This window comes from Talpa occidentalis, unplaced genomic scaffold, assembly GCF_014898055.3.
Source record: "Talpa occidentalis isolate TD23 unplaced genomic scaffold, MPIMG_talOcc4v2.1 talOcc4.10, whole genome shotgun sequence".
Lineage (NCBI taxonomy): Eukaryota > Metazoa > Chordata > Mammalia > Eulipotyphla > Talpidae > Talpa > Talpa occidentalis.
In genome coordinates, this window is record NW_023600993.1 from 69,052,501 (window position 1) to 69,075,252 (window position 22,752).

The 22,752-nt window shown below is 39.3% G+C and overlaps 1 protein-coding gene across 2 annotated transcripts in view; it reads right to left on the reverse strand.

The window, feature by feature from the left end:
• The window catches only part of KIZ (kizuna centrosomal protein), a 122,805-nt gene that overhangs the window by 4,164 nt on the left and 95,889 nt on the right, over nucleotides 1–22,752 (reverse strand). Inside the window, exons 11-13 of one of the 2 annotated variants that reach the window (XM_037493911.2) lie at nucleotides 8,071–8,175; nucleotides 7,545–7,626; nucleotides 6,018–6,093 (exon numbers count right to left, since the gene is read on the reverse strand). In XM_037493911.2, the coding sequence (XP_037349808.1) occupies nucleotides 6,051–6,093; nucleotides 7,545–7,626; nucleotides 8,071–8,175 (230 nt within the window). In that variant the 3' untranslated portion in view covers nucleotides 6,018–6,050. Of the gene's footprint in view, nucleotides 1–5,996; nucleotides 6,094–7,544; nucleotides 7,627–8,070; nucleotides 8,176–22,752 lie in introns of those variants that run through there. The other variant, XM_037493899.2, reaches the window with a different exon arrangement.

The window sequence follows — 22,752 nt, forward strand, 5'->3', positions numbered from 1 at the left end:
TAGAGCAGAGCATTTTACAGATTAACAGTTCAGTGTCTTTACTGTATGGGTAGTAGAGCCTAGAGTGGCTGATTGTCCCAAGACACACAGCCAGTGGCAGAGGGGAGGCAGCAGAAGTGAAACAAAATGCTCTTCCAGACACACTGATACAAAATGCAAAGAGCTGTCTCTACCAGGCCTTGTGAGAAGCAGTAAAACAGCAGGGCAGGGGAAACTTGGATCTCAAGACAACTGGTCCCTGTCAAGACAGTGTTAGCTCCAGGGACAGAGAGACTTTACCCCCTTGCTCAACTCTTCCCATTATATGGCCCTGAGTAATTTCTTTACCTCTCTAAGCATCTGTTTTCTTGTCTGTAAAATGGGTCGACACCCCTTCCCTCAAGTGTTTTAAGCTCAGAGGAAATCCTGCTTGAGGTTGTACACTGCAAGTTACAGGAAGCCCAGCCAGGGTATTGGGATGAATAAGGGCACATGCTTGGTTAGGTGACATGTGATCGTGGGTTCTAAGGAGCGATGATAACTACTCAGTGACGAGGACCAGGATAGGTACAGATAGAGAGGACACAGGCCTGACATGCATGGAGTTCCCTCCTTGAGGAGGCTGATGGGCAGGAACACTCAAGGAAACTGCATCCCCAAGACCTTCCACAGGCAGGGGGCAGAACATCTTGTCTGCAGTGTTTCTTTCATTCACTCATTTCTTTTCTTACCCATTCCTTCAGCATATACCTTAGAGGTAACACTATAAAGCATCAGGCTCTGCTGGGGCTGCAACAACTAGCAAGAAAAGCTTGCTTTCTCTTCCTGGGGCTCTCAGGCTCCAGCAGGGAGACAGACAGCAAAACAGCTGTGCCACAGGTCAGAAAGACACTTGTGGAGTGGGCTGGGAATTGACAGCAATGGAACTGGGCATAACATCTTACAGCCCTTATATGTCAAAGGTCCACAGACCCTCGTCAAGTTCATGACCAGGAGCAAGACACCCTTTCACCAGCAGACAGGATGGGAAGGACCCCCCTGAGACACTGTAAGCGTGCCTGCCAGGGCCTGACTTTCTACAAATGAATGCAGAATGCACGAGCAGACCGTGAGAGACTCTTTGAAAATATATATATGCATGTGCCTCCCTGTCCAATACACTCATGCAGAGGACTTTATGGAAAACAGGATTCTCTGCAGGTCAAGTATGCCATGCCAATAGAGAAGGAAGGTCACTCGTGCAACTGATTTTTATAAAGAAAAATGCCTGAGGGTCTCCCCGGTGGCGCAGCGGTTGAGCACTGGGTTGCGAAGCTGCCCACAGCCTCTGCAGCGCTGGTTCGATCCCCAGCCGCCAGGCGAGGGTCCCACATGGCGCGCAGACCTCTCCTGCCACCTGCTGCTCTCCTTAGCAGTGTATTTCGTCAGTCTGCCTGCTCTGCTCTCCCCTCTGGCTCTGGTGAATTCTCTCACCCTCCCACGCTTCTGACTGTACCCAGTGCTTGTATAAATAAATAAATAAATAAATAAATAAATAAATAAATAAATAAATAAATAAATGAATGAATAAATAAGAAAAATGCCTGAGTGGTACAGCTGTGGATTGATGGCTCCTCACCCAGAAAGCCCAATGGTTACTGAACACTGGACATGGAGAAAAGCCCCCCACCAGACCACAGGGAGGAGTTCACAGTAGGGAGGGGGTACCTGTAAATAATGTCCACCCCTGTGCTATAGATGATAGATATAGCCACAGACCATCGAAGGGTTATCTTGTATGGCCAGGTTCTCTGGTTAGGAAATGTTTAGAAAGTTAAGAGATAAGCTTTGACAATCTGGTAGGCATAAGGCAGGTGAAAGACGGGGTAAGAAGTATTCCAGTCAAACAACAGGAATAAGAGCCAGGGCACATGACATCACATTGTATGAGGGCATGACATACATGGCTATGCAGTGAGCACAGGGATGTGGGGAGCAGGCTGAAAGGCACTGCAGAGTGTAGGCCTTGCAGTACCTTAAGGCAGGTGACACAACAGGATCTCAAAAGAGTCTCACAGCTGCAGAGGTGAAATAGTTGTTGGGTTGCAGATACTCATGGCACTTGGAGAGGAATTATTTGGAAACAAGTAGACCTGAAGTTAGTAACACATTGACTTTTCAATTTCATAGTCAATTTCCATAGCTCATTAACACAAATACCCAGGTTACTGTGATTTTGAGGCCATGTCAGTTGAGTTTGGCAATGAGACTCTGAGGGTCCTCCGAAGAACATGGTCTATGGTGTTGGGGACAGTGGGGAAGCGTTCCCAGAGAGACATATCTTTCCAGTTCTATGGTATTATTATAAGCCTTAAAAATAATGAGCTTAGGAGAAGCTGTGGTCTCAACTAAATTCTGTAATTTCTAATGATTTTTGACTGCTAGCTAAAAATCAGTAGTAAAATGTCTCATGCAGCATCTTCAACTAGAATTTTTCTCAAAACATACATATGTATTTCTGGGAAAAAGAAGGCAAAATCAATCCAGAAGTTAAAAATCCAATGAATGTGTGAACAAATTTCTGAATACACTGATTTTAAGTTTTAAAGGCAGACCAGTCTTTTAATTTGACAAAGTCTGAGCGCCCCCTGATGGTTAATTAGGGGCTCTGCAGCCCATGATATTTTTTAGTTTCCTAAGATCAACTTAACTCCTTCCCTGCAACTAATTAAGCAAATGATTGTTCTTTCGTGCTGTCTAGAAAAAATAAAGTATTTGAGCTTACAATGAGAAACAGTGAATATTTAGGAAGCTGCTAACTCAACAGAATTTAAGGAGAGTACAGATTTTCTAAGGCAGAGAAAGATGGGTGTTTTTTTAATGAGAACCTAAAAATTTCCAGGAAAATCTTATTTTTATCTCACTGGACTATTGGTTTCTTGGGGAAATTGCACAGTGACTAGGCAAGGAGAGACGCCACAGCCCCCACCTGAGCATCAGTTGTAGCCTGGCGCCCTCCGCTGTCCATTCCCATGGCTGCAGAGAGGACACAATGCCACCCACAGCGGCCTCGCCAGGGTGCGATGGCTGGGTGACTTCTGTTACCTTTCCCCTGAGCAATTATGTCGCAAGCACACATCCTTTTCTTTTGGCAAAATGTTATCTCCATCCTAGCAGTAAACTGAAGTTACACTGCAGGCTGTTAAAATATACTCTCCATTGAATAAATGATCCTGGAGAGTGGAAACAGCTTCCTGGGGAAGGTAAAGGAGACAATGTTTGCAGAGGAGAGGAAGCTGTGGCATGCACCCCCGAACAAAAGGGAACAAGTGGTCTTTACTCGGAGAACGGCTTCGCATTAGGACTCACTCCTTCATACATTATGCCTTTCATCCCCACTCAACCACAAAATGATTTTGCTGAAGCAAATACAATGGTAGAAAAAGATTTACACTGAAAGAATCTTTAATAATAAACTGTTGCCGATCTGCCTACTTGCCCGTGATTTATAATACAATAAACATCGGATTCTATTACCACTCATACACTGAAAAACAGAATATATGAAAGCACCCGAACCCTACCACCATCACAATGAAATGAGCAAGTATAAATGTGCTAAGAGTATCTCTTTGCATCTTTTATAGCTTGTGTGTATTAATCTGTAACGCTTATTAAGAAAGTCATTGCTATGCAAAGCAGCACCCAATCCCTTTCTCTGGCTTTTCAACAGAGTGCACTGTTTAGCCAATAGGACGGACCCTCTGGCCCTCATTCTGCATTCATCACAGGCAACATTTGCACAATGTATCTCTCAAAGGCGGCTGAAAAGAAGGCCTTAATACTCATGTAAACAACTGCAAACCAATTACTTAATGAATCAGGCCCACACATAATGAGGTGCAGACAAAGAGCTATAAATGCATTTTTGCGCCCAAGCCGCTGCTTTAAAGTAAAATCCCTCAGCTGTAGTTTGGGCTTAACTAGCACATCATAATTATTGTCTCTAGGACATCAGAGGAAGCCATTTTTTTTTTTAGGTCCAGAAGGATCTTTTTTTTTTTTTTTTTTTTTTTTTTGAGGTTGCTCATCAGCTCACTGACAAAACAGAGCAAAGAAGAATTTTTAAAAGTGCTACAGCAGCACTGCACTGTTATGTTTATTCTCAAGTACTGGGTTTCGAGACCACTTGTAAAAGCAATAAAGCACGAGGAGTGACTGCAGTAAGTGGGATCCTTAAATGTAAGCCTCTAAGAAATTTCAGTGAATCCAGGCACAAACAGCAAAACCAGAGCTCTCCAAAGTCCAGGGTGGCGTATTAACAACACCAAACCCAGCACAAGAACCAAACCGTGACAAACAGCACGCCAAACCCACACACTCGACACCCAGACCTTTTCAGCACTGGATTATTATCAAGTGTCTAGAACCAATGGTTTCTTGAAGACCTGGGTTTTTTTTTTTTTTTTTCCCTTAAAGGGGGTGATGAGGTTTCTTGTAATTTATTTAGAAAATTAATTTCATATGGGAACAAGAGTAATAAAAGGCTCCCCTGCCTCAAATTGAAGGAGAAATTTTTTATTTTAATTTAGTAAGATATGGATGAAAGACATGAAATTATCAGGCTGAGAAAACGTTCCATATAATCCAATGACCTTCTGAATGTACTTAAAAATTGACTTAAGAGAATATTGTGTGTGTGCACAAAAGTTTAAGAAGATTGGGCTTTTTAAATGCCTCTTAAATATAATGGAAACAAGCACTTCTAATGTTTAAAAACTAAAGGGATGTATTACTAAGCAACATGGTCACACTAAGCCCTGAAAACTACCAGTTGGATAGATGGTCTCTTAAAATTTCTTTTAGAAGACCTAAAACTTGAATTTATACTCTAATTATAAAACAATCATACTCTTAAACTTTTTTTATCCCATAATTCATTATCTCCCATTTCATTGAAAAACAGGGATGAAAACCCAGGGATTAAAGATATTAATTTCTAAATATTAAATAATTCCCTAAAAGTTAATTTGTCAGTTTTCAAAAAGAAAGAATTTTAGAAAACCCCATTTTAATACTGAATTCCAGGTCTTAAAATTATCGTGAGGTTTTCCAAAATATATATGAAAATGGAATTTTTTGATTTACAAAAATATTACATTTCTACATCAAATCATTTTGTTTTGTAGGACATTATATGTTAGAAATGTAGAGTTTCCTGTTTAAAATTTCATCAGGGCAAGCAGTTAATTTATATGTAATGCAATCATCTAAAGGACATCTTTTAAATGAGAAATATTATAAAAAAGACACTTTTGTGTTGTTTTAAATGCAGTTAGCCTAAAATAAAGGCTAAAATAAAGGTAGATATTTAATCAGATCACTGCTTCTATTCCAATCTGTATATTTCTAAGTGACTAAATGCCACTGCATAATTAGTATTTTATGTTGATGACAAATATAGCATACAACTCACTTATTATTGCTTGGAAAAACTTGCAAGAAGTGCTACTGTTTAACAAATGTGAAAAGATAAATTTTGTTCTTTATGGAAAATAAGCAAAAAAGTATGAGAAAAGATAAGCATCAACAGGCCCAAATACTTGGTAAAAAGGGGGAATATGAAAACAAATATCCAGCAATTGCTAGTATATATATCAGCCCTCTCAGAAAGAAAAAACAGGCCACCTTATTTCTTTTAGGGCCTGATGTTTTCTCTCTGCCCTTTTCCGACACCCTCCATTGTGTGGTCTCTAAGCAGCCCTACTGAGAGCAGCTGTAGACGCTAATTTGTGGTTCACTGAGGTGTCAATTGAGTCTTACACCAAGGAAACAACAGCTGCAAAACAATACTTGGCTCTGGTGCAAATATTTTCAAAGGTAGACTAAAGATTCAACTGTTATTTTAGATAAACAAAAACCCAAACCATAACCTTCCATCAAGTCACACAAAATAATCTGTGGCCAGAGCTGAATTCATTGCATAGTGACATTTCTTATCTTGTTGTCACTATTTAGAAAGGCTTCCACAACTTTACCTTGACAAAGGACTTCCTTCACTAGATGAAAAACTAGTTTCCGAAGTGATTTTGTTAGTTGTCTTTGTCTTGGATGTACCGCTGCCAATATTCAAACCTGTGATAAGTGCAAACACAGAGTGAGCATTAGCTGTCACACAGCAATAAAATGTCATGAATGAAGAAGCGGCCTCACAATAACTTTGGCAAAACAAACATCAACACATAAAGATGCTGTTCAAGCCAAAGAAGGCAAGGGAGCTTCTGAGGCAAGGACAAGTATGTTGGTAGAAAAATGGAAGGAGTAGGGGGCAGGTCTCCTGTGATACTTATAGAGAAAACACAAAAAGTAAAAAATAAAATCAAAGAACTATTTTAAATGACCAAGATGCACTTGTGGGCACATGGGTCTGTACTATGGCACTAAGCACTGGATAATTCACATTATTATAAGACACAGGCAATGACAGATTACTAAGAGAGTGGATATTGGGAACCAGGTTTCAGAAATAACTGACACTCCTGGATGACTGTTAGCCAGCCACCCACCCATCTTTAAGTTCTCTGCCAAATCCTTCCATTTTTCTACCTTCTAAAGGAGAATGAATCTCCACTGAAAAACCCTCAAGGCCACTCTTCAACCATTCTGAAAAGGCTGAAGGGGAAAATGCACAATCCACTTCTTTCCCTGGAGCTGGGGAACTGACTATGCCCTCAGTACTCCCAGCCTGCAGGGCAATCCCTGCCCTCTGTCTCCTGGGTGTCATCGACCTTGGGTGTTTTTGCTACAAGCTGTTTTTTAACTTGTTGAATAGTGACAAGAAGTCACTCGAGATCATAGACAGAGTGCCTGGGCATCTCTGCAAAAGGCATTTGCTGAGTTTCTAACCTGTAACCTGCTTGCCTTGCAATTAACCTCCACAGCAAAGCAATCTCTTGACAGTGTGTCCAACCCAAAGAGGGTCTCCATGTGCTGAACAGGACCAGGCCTTTTTCACACATGAAAATGAAGGCACAGGTTTAAGTGACTGGTCTATAGACAGAGACGGAAGATATCTGACACATAAAGGAACTGAAACATGAACTGCTTCTTCCATAGTTAGATTTGGGGGTGACTCCTGAGTTCAGAGCTCGCATTGCCATTAACAGTGATGTAAGTTTAACATGGGGTACGTGACATCCTGTCCCTTCTGCCTTGCCGGTCCACTTCCTGCTTTGCTTTGGAGCTCAAAAAAAGTCCTAGGATCAGAGTGAGAGTAAGAGTGAAAAAGTAATGTGTGACCACATTAAAATAAATACCAGAGGGATCTAATTACAATGACAGTCAAGACCAGCAGAAGCACTCCTATGATCTCAGTATAGTGTAAGTCTGAGTGTAGAGTGAGGGGATGGAATCTATGGGTGCTTAACAGCAGAACCTATAAAGTCTCACATTAATTATGAATAAATTAATAGACGAATATGTAAATTATTAGTATATTAATAGTTCCATAATTTTGGATACACATAAAGGGGACAAATTTACTCACCCTTTGAAGTTGTACAATTAACTATCCAGAATATACTTACCAAACCAGATTTATGGAGTCACCTTCCAAACTGTATGCTAACCAGCTGTGATGCTCTGAGAGAAGCGTTATTCTCTTGGGGCCTCATTTGTAAAAAGAGAGGATAGATAACTAAGACATCTCTGAATGCTAACTCTGTGACTCAAATGTGAAGTCAGTGATGAAGAATAGTTAAGGGCTCACAAGTGCCGTGTCTTTCCCAAAGTGATGAAGACTGCTAGCAGGACAGAGGCCCTGTTTTCTACTTCACAAAGTATAACACCTTGTATTTCTGGAGATAAATCACTATCACCACCACAGCCAGCCCTCTCTAAGCACTTTTCTCTAACAGGCACTGTGCTGGGTATTTAACCTTCTGTGACTCACTGAGGCCTCTAAACAACCAAAATAACTGAATTGGGTAGCAACTGATCTCAATATTATCTAGAAAATGGTTCTTCAAAGACAGACCAGCTAAGTGCGATGCACTGGCTGCCACCTTGGGCAACCTGGACACTGCCTTCCAGTGTTGAATCTGCCTTGCTTACCTGACAGTTGTGATGCAGAAGCATCCCCCTTGTGGAATCTGTCTTCAGCTGGATTTGTATTATCCTGAAGAGTAGACTGCTTCAGCAACTGGTAGGCTTTTGTTTCTACAGATTACAAAACAGCATTGGTAACTGGATAGTCACATGCAAAAGAATGAAGATGGACCCTTATCTTATGCTATATAAAAACATCTACCGAAAATAGATTAAAATGTAAAACTATTAAATTCCTACAAGAAAACAGAATAAAGTCATCAAGATACTGGGTTTGGCAATGATTTCTTAGATATGACATCAAAAGTATAATCAACAAAATAAAAAATAGATGATTGGAACTACATCAAACAATGACAGAAAATAATTGATATCATATACTTGATAGGGAATAAATATCTAAAATATATAAGGAGTTTCTACAACCTGTCAACATCAAAATAATCTGATTAAAAAATGGGCAAAAAACTTGAATAGACGTTTCTCCAAAAAAGATAAATAACTGTAATAAACACATAAAAAGAGGTCAAAATTACCATTCATTAGAGAAATGTAAATCAAAACCACAATGAGATACCGCCTCATACCCATAAGGATGGCCACTATCAAAAGAACAGAAAATAACTAGTGTTGGCAAGGATATAGATATTTTGGAATGCTTATGCACTGCTGGTGGGAATATGAAATGGTCAGCATAGAAAATGGTATGGTGCTTCCTCCATACTTAAAAATACCATATAAAATTATAAACAAAATACAAACTACCACACCATATATAAACACACACACATATATACACATATAAATTGAAAACAGGATTTTGTAGAAATACTGGTACACTGGCATTCATTACAGCATTATCTGCAATAGCCAAGAGATAGAAGAAACCTGAATTTCCATCAATAGTTGAATGGATAAATAAAATGTGGTACATACACACAATGGAATACTATACAGCTTTAAAAAGGAACTCCTGTCACATACTACAGCATAGATGAACCCTGAGGACATTATGCTAAGGGATATGTCAGTCACAGAAAATAATGTATGATTCCACTCACATGAAAAACTGAAAGTCAGTCAAAATCATAGAAAAAGAAAAGTGGAAAGGCTAATAGCAGGGAAGAATGAAGAAAGGGCACTATGATTTATTTGGTATAGTGTTCTAAAGATCTGTTGTATAACAATGTGAATATACTTAACACTATTGAATTAAACACTTAAAAATGGTTAAGATGGTAAATTAAAAGCATGTATTTTTTTAAAACTACAATTTAAAAAAAAAAAGGAGAGTGACCAGACATCCCAATTTGTTTATGACAAATTTCTCTTTACTTCAGACCTTGCAGAAGCCACTACAGGACTAAATCAAAAGAGACAGACTTAATCAAAAGAGACAGATTTCTCGATCTATCACATGGTCACTCTGGAACACTCCCTGCTTTGGCTGAGGCTCAGGTTCTTATATTTCAGTGTGGGGACTCTGGCTAAGTGGGCAGCCAGGAGGGTGAGGAAGGTAAGTAGCAGCAGGATGAACTTAGAGACCCACTGCTGAGAAAACTGAACTGAAGCTTCTTATGGGGACTGTAAAAGAGCGTCTGTAAGGAGCAAAGCCAAATGCCCCAGAGGGATGAACAGCAGCTTGGGCCTGGCTAGAGCCCACAGGATGCCTTTGGCTCTGCAGGGCTTTTGTTTACAGAAAGTTAAAGTGGGGAAGATTGTTGGAAAAAAACAGTAAGATCACATAAAGGGCCCAAGTGATACAACCTTTCCCATTATCTCAAGTCTCAAGGATACCTGGATGGGATAGAGGATGGAGAATTAGAGCTTTAGCACAGACCTAACAAAATAGCATGGATACCCACATTTTCAAAGTGGCCACAAATAAAAGGATTCCTGCTGTCAGTATCAGGAACTGGCAATCAAGTTGCATTCCTGCTTTTGCTGACTCAATTGAAGAACTTAACCAGGAGTCCCTTATTATGGGATTAAACTACTATTACCTTAAGAATAAAAACGAAACTTGTTTTGCCCTTTTGAGAATCAATCAAGATAAAAAAGTATTTAAAACAACCATCATATTTAGGAATTAAATGCTATATAATTAAAATACATACCTATTAGGGACTCTTAACTTTGAAAATAATAAATCCTAAGGCAAAATTTTAAAAAATTTGCTGGTGCATTGGAACCAGTATTTTAAAAAACTATTAGGAAAACACCAGGTGTAGTGCATGCAGAAGGAGAAAGCCACATTTGCATGTATGTTGACCTGAAATAGAAAGGGTTTCTTGTAGGTTGGTCCCTAATATCCTAGAGTCCCAATGGATGTCACAATAACATTCTCCAACTAATCTTAATGTCCATATTACTTCAGATTTGTAAGGTAATTTTGGGTGGGGGAGTTATTAATAAAATCAAAGACAGAGCATGTGAATTTTTAAAAGGTAAAAATGCTCTGCTGTTTTGTTTTTCTTTTAACAAGATCAACCAAAAAGTTTTCTATCATTTAGGATACAAATTCAGATAAAAACAACCACATGCTATTTCTGTATTCAATTAAATGTTATCTGGTCAAGGAAAAGCATTTTCTTTAAAGTGAAGGAAAGAAAAGGTAGCTTCTTGATAAACAACAACTCTTGTTGGTTGGAACCTGGATTTGGGGGTTCTGGATTTGGGGGCCCATCTGTTGTTTTAAGATAAATCATTTCATTGTGGGACAGCAAGCACTGAGGGTCCTTGGTGCCTTACAAAAAAAGAATTTCAGGAAGCAACAATAATAAAGCAAGTGACAAGCGTTTATCTGAGAGTGAAAAGTACAAGATACCACAGCAGGTCCTCTCTGAAAACTTGAGGTGTGCCCACAGACTCTAGAGTAGCTGGACTTCGACGCTTCTTTTTGTCTCGGGTTGGGTGGGGTCCCTGATGATTATGCTTACCTTGTTCCCATCATTCCTCTCAATCCCTAGATTTGAACTCACCCCCTCCCTTTCTCTTTTTGGGTGGAGAGAGAGAGAGAGAGAGAGAGAGAGAGAGAGAGAGAGAGAGAGAGAGAGAGAGAGAGAGAGAGAGAGAGAGAGAGAGAGAGAGAGAGAGAGAGAGAGAGAATGAGAGAGAGAGAGAGAATGAGAGCGCCATAATGGAGATGGAAGTTTTTTAATGCTGAATGTCAAAACCACAAGATTTGTTGCGTAGTTAGTTGTTGTTAAAAAAAAAAAAAAAAAGGCTGTGAAAAGGATAACTGTGCCAACCTGCAATAATTGTTTTTCTTAGCAATAGACCAGGGCTACTTGATGGGATAAATGCAGATGCTTCCTGGGCTCCCAGACCTGTCAGTTTATCTTGAAGTGAGATGATAGTGCCAGCCAGAATGTGGGAATGAAGGACTGTGGGAGTACTCCTCTGGGGGAGTGTGTTAAAAGGGGTCTCCTCTCTATCCCTAACAATTTGACTGTGAAACTAGGGGGTGAAATGTGCTGATTTTCAGGAACGGATTTTTCTGAAAAATATCAAGCTAGAAGTTGTGAAGTAATTTATGATTGGGGGGGATTAAGAATCCTGTACAAATATAAGACAGTACTGATTACTACTGGTCTGAGTATAACAGAGGAAGAATGTGAAGAGAATTCATTCTTAGCAGTACCATGGGAGTACTCTCATCACCATTTTACTGTGGGAAAAGACAGTCTATTTCCATGTTCCACACACTTTCCATTCTGGTCTCCTCCCTTTCTTCTTGAAGGACTTGGACTCTAGCTGAATGGTGGGCTTTCAAGGCTGTCCTGAGTCTCTTTCAACTGTACAACAGTTTTGAAGGGACATATATTATCTTCCTTGTCTTATTCAACCAGAACCCATGGTATCTTACTGGCATTTTATCTTTAATCCTTCTGTGGCCCTTTTCTTAAGGGAGAGTTGCTGAAATTCACCTGGACAATTTTTGTCTGGGATGAGGCTGCCCAGACTTGAATAACAAAGGACTGGTGAACTCAAGTTGACTGTTGTTGGACACATGGCTTTTCCTGGGCCCTGATATATGCTTCCTACAACGGGCATAGTAAAGTCTCAAAGGCAAAAGGATTAAGTGCATTCACTTGCAGGAATAAACACTGATATAGGACTGAGACACCAAACCAGCCAGAGTAGTTAGAACAGATGGCAGGAGCTGCTTGTCTAACCCCAGGAGATCTGTGTTGGAGATCTGATGCTGACAACTGGGAACATCTCCCATAGCATATATCATACTCTTATTCACCCTTCTTTTGGTCAGAAGAGCTGCACAAAGCAATATATGGAGACCTGGAGAAGACCCAAAGAATAAAAAAATTAAGGATTAAAAGACAAAATCATGAAAGGTTACAGGCTGCACTCTTGCATAAAAACAGGGGAAGAAGGGCTCAAGTACATAGATGCTACAAATAGACTAGAAGAACAAGAATGTAAATGCAGGCACTTTCTGGGTCCAAGCAGGGGCCCACATACAGCTGGTTGGGTGGGAGCAGTGGAAGGGGCTCCAAGTGGCAGGCTGGAGAACAAATGCCTTCCCTAGAGGGGACAGCTGTTTTCCTAGATACAGCCAATGGCTGCATGGCAGGAAAGTGGACCTAGTCTACCTTAAAAAGCAACAGAGTCAGGGCCTCCCTGGTGGCCTAAGGGTTAAGTCTCAACACTACCACAATGGCCTGAGTTCGATCCCTGGCCAGGGAGCTAATCCACATGGCACAGCAAACCTCTCCTGTCTCTCACTGCTCCCCTTAGCAGTATATTTACTGTGTATTTCAGTAGATCTGCTTGTTCTGCTCTCCAATCTGTCTCTGGTGAATTCCTTCACCCACCACTGGCCCCCCGCCCCCCACCACTGGCCTACAAAGAAGAACCCAGTTCTTCTATGCAAAATAAATAAAATCTTAAAAAAAAAATCCCAACAGGGCCTCCTTGGTGGCACAAAGGGTTAAGCACAGCACTGTGAAGTGATCCACAGCCTTTGCAGCATGAGTTCGATCCCTGGCCAGCCAGGTAGCTACCCACATGGCGCAGCCGACCTCTCTTGTCTTGCCCACTGCTCCCCTTAGCAGTGTATATGAGTAGATCTGCCTGTTCTGTTCCCCACTCTGTCTCTGGTGAACCCTCTCACCCCCCATACCTCTGACCTATACCCCAGTTCTTGTATGCATAAATAACTAAATTTCTTTTTTTTTAAAGATTTATTTATTTATACAAGAACTGGGGTACAGTCAGAGGTGTGGGAGGGTGAGAGAATTCACCAGAGACAGAGTGGGGAGCAGAACAGGCAGACGGACCAAAGACACTGCTGAGGGGAGCTGCAGGCGCGGCAGGAGAGGTCTGCTGTGCCATGTGGGATTCTCGCCGGCCAGCTGAGATCGAATCCGCACTGCAGAGGCTGCGGACAGCCTCATAGCACGGCGTTCAACCCGCTGCACCACTGGGGTGGCCCGAATAACTAAATTAAAAAAAAAAAAAACCCTAACACATTCAACACAATCCTAATAAAAATATCAATGGCATTTTTTTTTACAGAACTGGAGCAAACACTAATGAATTTCATATGGAATTACAAAAGACCCTGAACAGCAAAAGCAATCCTAATAAAAAAGAAAGAGAATGGTGGTATCACACTTCCAGACCTCAAATTATATTATAAAGCCATAATAATTAAAATAGCCTGGCACTGGAACAAAAACAGACACACTAACCAATGGAATAGAATTGAGAACCCAGAAATAAACCCACACTTTTATGGACAGTTAATCTATGACAAAGATGCCAAGAAAATATACTGAAACAAGGATAGCCTCTTCAATAAATGGTGTTGGAAAAACTGGACAGCAACATACAAAAGAATGAAACTAGTCCACTGTCTCACATCAGACACAAACACATAAATAAAAATATAGGCAAAACATTTCATGACATAAGCTTTAGTGAAGCCTTTAGGGATTCATCTCTCACAGCAAGGAAAATAAGAGAGAATATAAGACTGCCTCAAACTAAAAAGCTGCTGCACAATGGAAGAAACCATAAATAAATTGTAATGGGAGAACATATTTGCATACTATGCATTTGACAAGGAGTGATATTAAAAAGAGCTCATAAAACTACAAAAACAAAACAAATAACCCAATTTAAAAAATGGCAATAGAACTAGACAGATATGTCTCCAAAGAAGACATTCATACTACAAACAGGCACATGGAAAAATGTTCACCATCACTTATCACAGAAATGCAAATCAAGACCACAGTGAGATACTCTCACACCAGTGAGAACAGCCCTGATTGAAAAAACCAAAAACAGGGCCCTCCCTGGTGGTGCAGTGGTTAAGCGCTGGGCTGTGAAGCTGCCCGCAGCCTCTGCAGCGTCGGTTCCATCCTAGGCCCCGGCGAGGGCCCCACATGGTGCAGCAGACCTCTCCTGCCACGCCTGCTGCTCCCCTCAGCAGTGTATTTCGTCAGTCTGCCTGTTCTGTTCCCCACTCTGGCTCTGGTGAATTCTCTTACCTGCCTGTGCTTCTGACTGTACCCAGTGCTTGTATAAATAAATAAATCTAAAAAAAAAAAAAAAAAAAAAAAAAGAAAAAAAAAGAAAGAAAGAAAAGACCAAAAACAAGTACTGGCGGGGATGTAAGCAGTGTAAGGGAACGCTCTTACACTGCTGGTGGGAATGCAGACTGGTCCAGCTCTTTTGGAAAGCTGTGTGCAAGTGTCTCAAAACATTACAAATGGATCTGTCATTCAACCTGGTAATTCTACTCCTAGGCATCCACTCAAAAAAATTAAAAAGATTAATTTGAAAGGCAACTTGCACTTTCATGTTTATTGAAGTGCTATTTACTATAGCTAAATTATGAAAATAAGTGCCCTAGAACAGATAAGTGTGCCTTAGAACAGATAAGTGGATTATGAAGATGTGGTATATATATATATATATATATATATATATATATATATATATATATACACATACACACAGTGTAATACCATTCAGTGATCAAAAAAGAAATTCATGCCATTTGTGGCAACATGGTGGGGCTGGAAGGGATAATGCTAAGTGAAATAAGTCAAAAGGAGAAAGATAAATATAGGATGGTATCACTAATACAGGGAATATACAATAACTAAACTAGAAGTCAGATAAAGGCAAGTTAAAAACTAACCCTTGATAGCTGATTAAAGAACTGAAGCTCCAAGGCTGGGAGGGAGGAAGTGAGGGGTAAAAACAAAGAGGGAGGGAAGCACAACAGACTATGGTGGTAGGCTATGACTAATTTGGTGGTGGATGCACTGTAGTGGTAATACCTGGGGGTATTCAATATTACCACAACTAAAAATAAGTATATAAATTTATATAAAAATAAAATAAAAGCAGAGACGGGCAATAAAAGGGGTAAAAGAGGCACAGGCCAAACAGAAATTAGATGGTGATGAGCAATTTTCAGAGTTTTTACTAAAAGTAGCACAAGAACACTTGAAAAACTTCAGCCAAAGGATATAGGCTGGATGTCAGGAAAAGCTTTCTCAGTTGAAAAAGTTGAAACAATGGAGGCTGCAACAGCTGTATGGAGATTTTCAAGGAGCTGTCTGTAACAAATGAACTAGCTTTCAGACTCTTTGGAGGCTAGAGTATACTTTTTGCCAGGAAGTGCGCAAACTAAACATCCTTCTGGAACAGCATAGAAGACTTGCCCAGAACACCAACTTTATAAAGCAGGGTCAAAGCTACATACTGAGGTTTGTGGCAACTCACGCTCAGGGGTTTTGGGAAGGAAGAAAGAAAAGAATCAAATGGTGAAAAGTTATACTATGTCACCCTACAAATTCATAATTATTAAATGAAAGAAGCAAAAGCAACAAATCCAGAGATTCAAATTAGCCTGTTATAAGCAAGGTGGGGGCAAGGTTCACGTAATTCCAAGGAGGAAGGATTTTCCAGTCTTCCAAATAAATTCTGCAAATACCAGGAGTGGGTGGCCCCTGAAGTCTTCACTTTCTAGCCTGGTAACTTAAGACTCCAGGAAAACACTTCCTCTCATCAGCAATGTCAAAACTCTCAGGAAACTTATTAAGTAGTGAAAACAGCTAGACAAAACAAATATTGTAAAGAATACAATTATTTCCAAACAGAATATTTTTGTACACACAGAAACAAATACACATATACACTCAAGTTTCCATTTCTGGATCTTTCAGTCAAGAATCTGTTATATACTCAAATCTCTGTCAAGATTAAATTTAAAAAATAGAAAAACATTGCAGTTTAAAACATAAAGGCAAGGGGTTCAGGGGCTTAAAAATCTATCCTCATCTATTAATTCCAGACTGATGACACAATGAGATAGAGGCTTTCTGAAACCGGTCATCTATCTTCTTGCAAAGTGGTGAAGGATCACTGAAATTGTTTTTTTCTTTTTGATATGTATTTTGTGTCTAGAAAATGGAAACAGAGAGAAAGTGAAAACATGTTGAATAAAGGGGGATAGGAAAGATGAAGAGGGGAGGAGAAATAAAAAGCCTCAATTTCTTATCTTTTATTCTCTTTTATATGCAAATGTACACCTGCTAAAATACTTCTAAATCTACAAATAAAAAGAAAATATCTGATGAACAAGTGCTTTTAACAACCCATTACAAGAGTCAGATAAATGCGTGGTTCACCAGCCTCTAAGGGGTGTCTCCAAGGCAGAGAATCTGCCCATGGCTTTTGCAGAAATCCCTAATGAAAAAAAAAAAAAAAAAGGAGTTGGGCCTAGAAAAGGAATAACAAAGGGAGATGCAAACAATACTATCCCAACAGAAAGAAAAAAATGACCTTGAACCAACAAAGAACTGGGCATACTTGAGTAAGGAAGGATAATTATTAATCCTATACGTAATGTGTTGAAATTTTAAAATTTAATTTGAAAAATATTTTTTATCCACTGAGTTTCCCAGCATTGTTATTTTTCACATATTTCTACAACCATGAACCACCCCCCCCCATATTGCGTTAGATGTATTGCTGATGTAACAAACCTAGTTGTTTTTACAATGTAAAATAAAAATTGTGGGATAGGCTGCTAAAATAAATTCCAAAGATAAATATCATCACTTAAAATCCAAAAATCATTTGTTCAGTAATCTGCTCAAATGAAAATAAGAAAATATTAGGATATGGGCATCTTTACAATTCTGAAAATACAGAAAACTCACACTTAAGTGTCTTTTTCAAAGGCATGAATCTAAATGAATGTGAGATATACATGTTGAATACATAGAAACCATAACCAGAATCACTTTTCATGTCCAAACTTTCTGTCATAAACTCTACACCCACAGTAGTCCTGGGCCTATAAATCTATTGATCAGGTTTCTCTCTGATACATAAGAGAAAAGAAAGTGCTAATTTATATAACTTGACCAGGGTTGCCTCAGAAAAGGGTTATTTACATCACATTCTTATTTTCTATGGAGCAATTCACAATTATACCTGAAAATAAATGCCAGGCTTGTAACTGACCTGTAGTGAACATTCCAAAATGGAACATACTGTTGGCATTACATCATACCTAAATTTACAAACACAGTGCCTGCCACCTATCATTGTTCAAACCATGGGAAGTGAATTCTTAGCTTTCAAGGTCACTGAATTTTACTTTTCAAAGTCTGAGAAATCCTGACCAAGAAACATACTTCATTGATAACTAATTTTAAAATCACTATTTATAGCAACTTACATTCTCTCTCTCGCTCACTCTCTATCTCTCTAAATATATATATATATATATATATAGTAAGAAGAACAAGAAATATAGACAAGAATATTAATATTATAATTATCATCATTTATAAGGGCTAGAAGTAACAACTGTATAAGCTGAACTGAATGCTAGAAATGTAAAATGTGAAGTTTACCCTCCTATAGTGAGTTGAATAATGTCTCCCTCAAATTTCATGTTAATCCAGAACCTCAGAACTTTCCATTCTTTGCAGATGTACTTAAGAATCTCAAGATGAAATCATTCTAGATATATGTTGCACCCTAAGTCCAATGACTGATCTCCTGATAGGAAAAGGAATGGATATAGAAACACAAGAAGGAAGGCAAAGGCAGAGACAGAGACTAGAGTTATGATTCCACAACCAGGAACCAGCAGAAACTGAACTGACAAGGAAGGATTCTCCCTTAGAGCCTTTAGAGGGAGTACAGCCCACTGACCCTTGGTCTTTATACTTACAGCATCCAGAACTTTGAGATAATACATTTTTGTTCCTTTAAGTTTGTGGTACTTTGTTATAGTAGCCCTAAGAAAACAATATACTCCCTGATCCTTGATTAAAAAAAATTATAATCCAATTTCTTCTCTCTCTCTGTTTGAGCGTTTCACAATATGACTTGTCAGGGCTATTCCAGCTTTGAGACCCCCACGCTCCATGGTTGGTCCTCAAACCTGGTTACTCACCTGGGTGTTATAAAAGACTGATGCCTGGGTCTCGATCCTAGAGGTTGTGATGTGGCTGGTCAAGGGTAGGGCTGAGGGATGGGTGTGTTTTCAAATTCTACATAGAGTCTACTGTGCAACCACTGAGGAGAATTTCTCTTGGGTACATTTCTTTGAACACAGGAGCATCCAATAAAGAACACACTTCAGAAAAGTGCCTTTTATTCTTTCATGACTATTAAAGAAATAGCAATCTCCTGAAATAATCACGAGTGAAGAATGTTGTTGCTGCACTGAGCAGTGGGAAGCAGACTCCACGGGTAAAACCCTGGCAGCCTGACCCTGCCATGTGGAATCCAGCAGCTTACAGTGGTTCCTTGGTTTTGCACAAGTCAGGGGCTCCCTGCCTGAGTTGCAGCGAGTATTATGTCTCAGCTGATTCTCATGTATTTCTGGGGTAGCACTGGTGAGGCACATTCTTAGTAAAGTCCTGGGAGTGAAGGTATTATGCCACTACACTCTGGCCGTTCAGAGTTGTCACTAGTCTTTCTCCCAGAATAAATTTAGTTGCCAATGACAAGATGGCCATTGTCTATTTCTAGCCCTTTTCTAATTTGATGTAAAACTCACGGAATAATGCTTTGGGAAACACTGCTCAAAACCCCAGGTAGCACCCTTCACATCTATGCTGACCTCCCACAAAGCTTCTAAATGGACATACCTTAGGATGGCCCTGAATATTTCAGCTTGCTGAAGAATATCAGTGAGAAATGGCACAGTCAGGCAACCACTTTCAACACAGCTTGACCAAGAGAATTGGTGTCAAAAGAATGAGAGGCTGAATGGACATTCTTAGAGGCTTAATCCTCTTGAGATAAAAGCTGAGAGCCCTTTTCACATGGAGCTTAAGGAGATGAGTTTTGCCAGGATGGGCACGTGGGGTGGGAAAAGTACTGCTGGAGTGAATGACTGAAAGAGATAGTATTCTGGCCTGAATCAACAAGCATTTAAGGAAACTCCTTAAAACTCTCATTTTTATTCATTCTTTTGACATAATAAATGCCAGATACTGTGTTAGGTGATGAGTTCTATGATGATTAGTATAAGTAACATTAACTGCTATAACTAAAACTCACTTAACTTTCAAGGGCAAATCTAGTGTGACTACAAGTAAAATTGCCAAGGTTGGAAATTGCACTTTGGGGACATACATAGTTCAGAGGAGATTTTTTTCTCATAATCTAGATGAGCTATTCTTTAATCCTGGCATAAGCATTTCAGGGATACTGACCTGAGTATCTATCTGACTACCTGCACATTATCTCATCTATGTATATTCAGGAATGCTCTACTTTATAAAAAAGGCATTATCTCTGGGTACAATCTGCACTCCAAAATCCTTTCAAGCTGTCTACCTCTCTAGATGTAACATGAGGGATAAGAAGGTATGGTGCTGTTCATCAGTGCTTTCAAAGCATCCTTATGGAGTTCACCTTTTGTTGTGAGAAACACTGATCTAGACATCAAATGAAGTTACCTCTCTTGCAAACCAAAAGAGGCAGGGTGGTAGAAAGGAAGGAATCAGGGTTTATATCCTTAAGGCTGAGTTTGATTCAAGAGCGAACACACTAGCTATATGGCCTTGAGCAGACTGATAACCTTTCTACGTTTCCACTGGACCATTGTAGAATGAGTTACTAATATTTACCCCACAGGACTGTTGTGAAGATTAGAGATGATGGGCACGAGGACAGGCACCCAGTCTTGAGCTGCCCCTGGATTTAACCCAAGTAGACGTATAATATACATGTGCAATATACATGCAAAGGATGCAGTATTTATTATATACAGAAAACCACAAAGTCTTCATACATGTGTATATGTTTCTGCATATGTGTGTGTGTGTGTGTATATATATATATATATATATATATATATCTCCACAGATATCAAAATTAATCTTTGCTTTCTACCTGGAGTCTTCAATTGATTAAACTTTTCATTTTCTTACACGTTATTCATTTTTGTGTAGTATTTGATTTTTCCACTTAGGTGTAGTCCCCATAAATCTCCCACTACATCATCTGTGAACTGTTACCATAGTCAAGATGCTCTTCCCCCCCGTTTTGACCCCTCTCCCTCTCCTGCTGTATGCCTCAGATCTATAGTGTGCCTGCAAATTTTGTCTTTTTTTGGCCCTTTGTTCAGTTTCCCTATATTCCTCTTAAGTGAAACCATCTGATATATTTCTTTTTCCTTCTGACTTATTTCACTGAGCATAAACCCTTCCAGCTCCATCCATGTTGCTCGGAATGGCATGAGTTTATCTTTTTTGATTGCTGAACAGTATTCCATTGTGTATATATTCCACATCTTCTTGATTCAGTCATCTGTTTGGGGCATTTTGGTTGTTTCCATATCTTAGATATTATAAATAGTGTAGCAATAAATATAGCAATGCATGTTTCCTTTCAAATTAATGTTTTTGTGTCCTCTGAGTAGATTCTTAGGAGTGGAATCACTGGGTCATATGGTAGATTCATTTTTAGTAATTTGAGGAACCTCCACACAGCTTTCCATATTTCTACCTGCATTCTTAGCATAAACAATTAGACTAATATATCACACAGGCTATAGGAATACTTACTCTGGTTGTGTGTGTGTTAGAATTTGTAGGGAACAGATTCTACATAAATCTTAGTACATATTGCAGGAGCTAGAGATATAAAATACACTCTCCATAATGATGATTAGCAAAGCAGATACTTTTCAGATGACAGCAAATTTCTTAAGGATAAGTCCCTCTGCTAAGAAGACCTATGTCTGGTTGGCGGGGGTAAGGGGAGGAGATAAGCAAATCAGAAAAGGAAAAAATAGAAATGAGAATGTTGGCATATTTGGTTCCTTTAATATGGAATGAGAAACACTGTCTCTCAGCATTAGAAGGAATGTCAGAGTTTGAAGATACATGATTTCTTCTGGAGTATTCTCCTGAGCACAGGTTCCCACCAGGGTTTAAGCACCCAGATAGAAACTCATACCTGGAAGATACTCAGTTTGATTTTGCTGAAATGAAGAGTCAGAAAGTTTTCTGTTATTGAGCTGTGAATTCCTTTCCTGCAAAATTCAGACAAAAAGGGCCCCCTGAACTATACTCTGTAAATGTGCTTGATAAAAGATATGCCTTGTATATGCCAGTCCTGCATAAAGATACCTTTTGTGCCCTTCTCAGGTTAAACTTCTCCAAGGCCCTCATCGTTATGAAAATGGTGCAATTCAGAACTTCCCATCATCCTGCCCAATACCCTATGTCTGAGATTTCACCTTGGCTTCTTTCTCTTCTATATGCCTTCTAAGGTAGCCTTAAAGCAATAAAGTAATGAAGGCCCATGCTGAAGAAGAGTGTTTCTTGACAGTCAAATATTACTATTGTAACCTGTAGGTCATCTGCTCAGTGAGCAGCTTTAACAAGTAATTTTCAATCCATAACAACATCTGGAGTTTAGTTACACATAAATATCTCAAAGTTTCATTATAGAGTAATCTCATCTACAAGGGAGGTTCCACATAAAGGAATCATAGGAAACATTAACAATAATTTTAGTTTAATGAGAAAACTGGGGCCCTTTTTAGACTTAAGTTTTTAAAAAATGTTCTATGTCTGTGTGCTGATTTCCCAAAATTTCTGCCAAGAAAATTCTGTTAGCTATTTATAGGAAGGATACCATTTTTCAAATAGAAAATGTTATTTTTTGACTATAGGTTCACACTGTTAAATGGTTCATTGACTGAAAATATTTTCAAAGTCTTCAATGAGCTCCTGTATGTTGGGCAATCCACAGAGGGAAAGAGAAATTGTGCAGGGATTGGCCACAAAATATGTATTCCTTGAAATATTTTCTTGGGTGGAATATTGCATAAACACACTTGAGGAAATGTTTGTTAGCCCATCAACACCTCAGGGGTCCTGCAGTGTACTCCCCTGTGAGCACCTACGTACAACAAACAGGATCTCACAGGCAGGGATGGTCTGGCTTTTACCATAAGATCCCCAGGGGCCAATCAGCTTTTTATGACTCTTTCTCTTAGGGTTTCTTCATGGCACTAGTCAGGCATTCCAAAGTATCATGAAATGCTTCAAGATTCCTTTTTGATAAGGTAAATAGCTTTCTTGATTAAAATCATCAGCTGAGTTCTAAGTGGAAATTTCTTTTTTTTTTTTTTTTTTTTTTTTTTTAAATAGAGGCATGTTT